At 41.9% G+C, this 6,000-nt stretch overlaps 1 protein-coding gene across 2 annotated transcripts in view; it reads left to right on the plus strand.

The window, feature by feature from the left end:
* The window catches only part of Vps16A (vacuolar protein sorting 16), a 63,313-nt gene extending 58,190 nt beyond the window's left edge, over positions 1-5,123 (plus strand). For both annotated transcript variants that reach the window (XM_076174107.1, XM_076174108.1), the window contains one exon: positions 4,679-5,123. In XM_076174107.1, coding sequence (XP_076030222.1) covers positions 4,679-4,823 — 145 coding nt within the window. In that variant the 3' untranslated portion in view covers positions 4,824-5,123. The remainder of the gene's footprint in view (positions 1-4,678) is intronic.
* Positions 5,124-6,000: the final 877 nt, after the last annotated feature.

The following is a 6,000-nucleotide window of genomic DNA, read 5'->3' on the forward strand; positions in this document are numbered from 1 at the left end:
ATGACGGGTCATCCCTGCATCCTGTCTACTGCCCTGGCAACAGCTTTTTTCCCCCATACAAGGGAGGTACCTAAAGTCCAAGGCATAAATCCACTCCCACTCATTTCATCTCCACATACTCCACTCCTATTTACCACCCCTCCCTCCCTCTTTTCTTGGCTCCTTCTGGATGATGGGTCATCTCTGCATCTCGCCCACTGCCCTGAGTCAGAAGCAATGTAGCAAGACACAACACATCCACAGCAAGGCTGCTTCATCTAATTGGTGACCCCCCCTCCCTTCATATAGAAAAAGAGAAGACAGGGAGGAATCCCTTTGGGCTGTGTCAAAATATCATTCACACATACTCCCTGACCCCTGCATCCCTCACCCACTCCCATGCATCACAGCATCATCCATAAACATTCAATCTCCATTTACACCTGTCTTCTGCCTTCCTTCCTCAATAGACATTCCCCTCATTCACAACGCCCATTTTACCCCATCCATCTCATCCATGGTCCCCCTCATGTTCACTCCCTCCACCTCTGTCTTCCACACCTCTTTTACTAATCTTTCTTCACTCATTCTTTCCATGTGTCCAAACCATTCCAACAATTTTTCATCCACCCAATCTCCCAACTCCCTTTTCACCCCCGCTCTCCTCCTCACCTCATTTCTCACTCTGTCCATCCTAGTAACTCCTACCATACTTCTCAGGTATTTCATTTTAAACACATTTAAACTCTTCCTCTCTTATATTCCATGTTTCTGCCCCTTACAGTGCTGTTGGCACAATCACCCCTTCATACAATCTCCTCTCGGCATCCATTCTCAAATGTCTATTTCTCATTACACTTTTTAATTCCCCAATACATTTACTTGCTTCTCTCAATCTACATTCTACCTCTACCTCCACTCCTCTCTTTCCTGCCTCATTGACACACAAGAATCTAAAGCTCCCCACTTCCTCCAGTCTTGTTCCCTTATTACTCACTTCCAATTTGATACCATCCTCTCCCCTTGTACATCTCATCACCTTACTTTTACCCACATTTATCTTCAATTTCCCTCTTTCACACACCTTTCCAAACTTTGTCACTAACTTCCATAATCCATCTTCTGATCCTGCTACAAGGGCAGTGTCGTCAACAAACAACAACTGTCTTATATCCCACTTTTCTCCATTTTCTTTAACCATCTCCAATCTCCTGCCCATTACCCTTGCATTTACCTCTCACACCACCCCATCCATGTATAAATTGAACAGCCAAGGCAGCATAACACATCCCTGGTAAAGTCCATATACCACTCTCTCCATTTCTAATTCTAACACAGGCTCTACAACATATCCATACCAAAGGTATATGTATGTAGTAAAGCCTGTAAAAATTCTTGACTGCTCTGAACAGCTTTCCTCCTATCCCATATATCTGCAATACCTCCCACAGTGCCTTCCTGTCTACCCTATCATAAGCCTTTTCCAAATCCATAAAGGCCCAAAAAACATCCTTACGTTTCCCTAAACTTTCTCACATATCTGCCTTACCACAAAAATCTGATCCTAAATCCAGTGTTCCTAACCAATTACTCCCTCTGTTCCTCTCATAAGCCCTCCCAACTACACTCAACAAACTGATCTCTCTGAAACTACTACACTCACACTTGTCCTCCAGTCCTCCAGCACTCTACCTTCTTTAAGACAAATATCAACAACTTCACCAGCCACTCCACCATCACTGTACCTCACTTTTTAGATGCTCCGCATGACACTCATCTAACCCAGGTGCCTTACCTGCTCTCATCATTTTGATAACTGCTTTCACCTCATCCTTCCTTATTTTTCCTCCATATTCCTCATTCATCACTGTCATTTTCTTAGCTCCTACCACTTCAACTACCTTTCCTTCTATATCTTCCTTCACATTTAACAACTCCCTAAAATACTCTGCCCATCTTCCTCTTAGTGCCATCTCTTCCATTATCGTCTTTCCATCTGCACCTTTTACCTTTTCTTCTCCACTTGATTTGCCTCCTCTTCCTCTCTTGATTTCTTCCTAAACATCTTTTTAATGCTTTCAAAATTCTCTGTCATGCTCTTACCCCATTTCACATCTGCTCTTTACTTTGCCTCCTTTATCTTATGCTTTACTTCTCTTTTATCTTTGTACCTTTCATATGATTCTTTCATCCTATTTTGCAACCCATCTGTGAATGCTTGTTTCTTCTCTTCTTTGCTTCATCATCTTTGCTTCCTCCTTGAAACATCCCCATTCCTTCTCCACTTCTGATTCTATTCTATCCGTCATCCCCTCTCTCTCTCTCTTTTCTCAGTTTCTTCTTGTACTCCTTTTCTTTCTCATTTAAGCAGTTTACTTTAAGCACCTCCCTACGTTCTGTCCTTTTTCTCTTTCTCCATCTATCCTCCACTCTCAACTTACCTTCCACCAAAAAAATGATCTGATATTACCCCAATCTCTCCCCTTAGAACATGTACATCCAAAACTCTTCCTACTCTTCTCCTGGTTACCACTATATGGTCCATTAAAGCCCTACTTACCACCCTTCCATCCCCCACCCTCTCCCATGTGTACTTATGCTTGACTTTCTTCCTAAACACTGTATTTGCTATCATCAACTCCCTTTCTAGACACATCTTCACCATCATCTCTCCACTATGATTTTTTCCTGGAACTCCACACTTCCCAACCACTCCGTCTATTGGCTCATTTTCTACCCTAGCATTGAGATCTCCCAATATCACTACATTGACATTTCTCCCTAAACTCTATGCTTTCATTTAAATATATCCAAAAAGCCTCAGATTCCTGTACATTCTTCTCACTATCAGGCTCATATGCACTTAAAAAGACCTACATCTCCCTTCCCAGTTTCACCATCATCCACCTTAGAAACCTTCCATTCCCACATGCATACCTATCTCTTCACTTACTAGTATAGCTACCCCTTCTCTCCCTCATCCTCTTTTCACTTCTGACACCCTCCCAACTACAGTCCCAAACTCAAACTCACCCCTCCCTTTCAATTTTTATTCTCTCAATGCCAACACATCCATCTTTCTTCTCACAAACATACTGCCTATCTCTTCCTTTTTATTCTCATCTGTACCACATCCATGCACATTAACAAACCCAAACCTTTGGATTCTGGTTGGAAAATTCCCAGACTCTCTTATGCCTTTGCATTTTTTAGGAATGTCCACTTTAGGGCTACAGAGAGTCTGATGCCTAGTCCTATTCCTGTCCCATTTTTGTCCCCTTTTATGACTCAAGTGGGAACATTTGGTGGCAGTATTCTTTCTACCCTACCAAGGGGTTTGGCAAAAAAGGAATGAATATTCAGAGAAGTGGTACAGGACAGTATTAAGAGTGGGGGGGCAGCATAACAGAGGGACAGTCACATTATAATAAAGTAGTATAATTTCTAGCAATGTATGGGGCAGAAACATGGAACATGAGAGAGGAAGAGAGAAGGAGTTTGAATGTGTTTGAGATGAAATGTCTGAGAAGTATGATAGGGGTTACTAGGCTAGATAGAGTGAGAAATGAGGAGGTGAGGAGGAGAACAGAGGTGGAAAGGGAGCTGGGAGATAGGGTTGATGAAAGAGTATTAGGATGGTTTGGACACATGGAAAGAATGAGTGAAGAAAGATTAGTAAAAGAAGTGCAGAAGGCGGAGGTGGAAGGAGTGAATATGAGGGGGCGTCCTAGGATGAGATGGATGGATGGGGTGAAAGGGGCTTTACAAAAGAGAGGAATGTCTGTAGAGAAAGGACGGGAGAGGACAGAAGATAGGGGTGAATGGAGAAGGGTTGTGTATAGATGAGGCTGTGATGCATGAGGGGGAGTGGGTGGGGGATGGGGGATGAGGAAGTATGTATGAGAAAATTTTGACGCAGCCCTAAGGGATTTCTCCCTGTCTTCTTTCCTGCATGAGGGGACGGAGAGGGGAGGTCGCCGAATTTATGAAGCGGCCTTGCTGTGGATGTGCTGTCTTGCGACACTGCTTCTGACCCAGGGCAGTAGACAGGATGCAGGGATGACCCGTCATCTAGGAGGTGCCAAGATAGGAGGGAGGGAGGAGGGTGGAGGGGAGTGGAATATATGGGAAATGAAATGGGTGGGAGTTATTTCTATGCTTTTTTCTTCTTGGCTACCCCCCGTGTAAGGGAGAAAAAGCCTTTGGTATATGTATGTATGTAGTATCATTTGTCTATGGATAGAGATTTCCTTTATCACACACAAAATGATGTGTGGTTCTGGTCCATAGGGTTGCACCATATCGACCGTAAAGCATCAGTTGAATGCTAATTAGCAGCTTTTAACCCCACAATAACATGCAGCCAATACCTAGACAGGGAAATCATCTTCATAGTTTGTTATTTTTTCATTGGTCTATTTCTGATGCAAAGTGTGTTTACTTTTTGCTAATTCAAGAGGATTATTAGGAGAATGGAAAGAAGTCTGCACAAGGATTGTCATGATTTACCCCCTGAGTACAGTTTTATTCAGCTGAAGGGCCTATTACCATTGTGAATTGGTTAAACAGTATATTCACTGTCACTATAAAGCATAGACAACACATGTTATTCTTGATAATTCATGTTTCCTTGCAGATTTCATTTCATGTATTTTATCATGTTATATACTTAAGTTAATGTAGATTTTTACCTTTATAGAATGCTTGAAGAAGCTGCGAAGGCTGCACAGGAACAGAGGAGTATTCCTGATTTGTCAGCAGTGGTGAAGGCCTGTGGACCTCAAAATCAAGCTCTCAAAGCTCAGATACAAGCTATTCTTGCAGAAGGAAATTTCAAAATTTAAAGTTTAAATTATTTGTTTTTTTCTTACATTCTTTTGAATGCTCATTTGAATTAAGAACAAAAGTAATTTTGTAATTTCTTATTTCATTGGAACCTGGTCTCATTTCCAATTCTTGTTTTCCTGTTGAGTTGATGTATATTTGTCATTAGTAAAATCATACACAAATGAAATATTAACAAGATTCTTCAATTGTGATAATATGTATGTATGTACCAATGACCTTTTCTCCTCAAAGGAGAAAATTATATAAAGAAAGGTAAAAAAGATGTACACAGTTATATAAAAGCTAATTGAATAATACCATTTGATTTCATTACTCCCAACATAAAGGATCAGCAACAGGTATCTGCCAGTGGTGATCCCATGAGATAGACATAAAAGAAAATCATGTCTCTGGTACTTGTATTCTAAACCTGTGTTGTGATATGGTTCGGACAAGCCAGGGAAAGGAAACTCACGGTAACTCTACGCTCTCGGTTTTTATTTAACTCGTAAAGGGATGAGCTTGAGAGCAGAGGAGAACTTGAAGCTTGGAGATGACTGCTGCTTAGAGAGGAGTACTGCTTGTGGAGGAGAGCTGCTTGTGGAGGAGAGCTGCTTGTGGAGGAGAGCTGCTTGATGGGGAGAGCTGCTTGTAGATGTCGTGTCCTGGAGTGAACTGCTGCTTCGGCTTGGTCCCCCTCCTTATAAAGGAGGGTGGTGAGGTCCCAGGCGAACTGTCCTGGGTCCTGATTGGTCCGTTGCCTTGCACCACACCTGTCTACATCCTCACCTCCATTTAGAGGTGTAACCATAGGGGCTGATGCTCTATCTCTGGGCTGGACCCAAGATCTCTGTCAACTTCAGCTGTATTTTCTTCACCTATTCACATAAAGCTGACAACAGGCAACTAGTTTTCTCATCCTGATGCTGTAACCCAGTGGCATGGAAATACCACACATTAACACAACACAGATAACAGTTGTGGTGGTCTAAGCTTCATGTAACTTTATAACTAATTGTGCATGTTAACCTGATTCTATAGAATTGGTATGTTTACTTGTATTTCTGTTTTTAGACTGCATTGATGTTTTGTAAGATGAATACAACAATTTATTTAACTGACAAACTGCATCTGATCTGAAGATGGATAAATTCCTGAGACCTGAATGCCTGGATATATCTCCCTACTCAACTA

The sequence above is a fragment of the Oratosquilla oratoria genome, chromosome 35 (genome assembly GCF_046742065.1).
Source record: "Oratosquilla oratoria isolate Oo_2021 chromosome 35, ASM4674206v1, whole genome shotgun sequence".
NCBI classification, from domain to species: Eukaryota; Metazoa; Arthropoda; class Malacostraca; order Stomatopoda; family Squillidae; genus Oratosquilla; species Oratosquilla oratoria.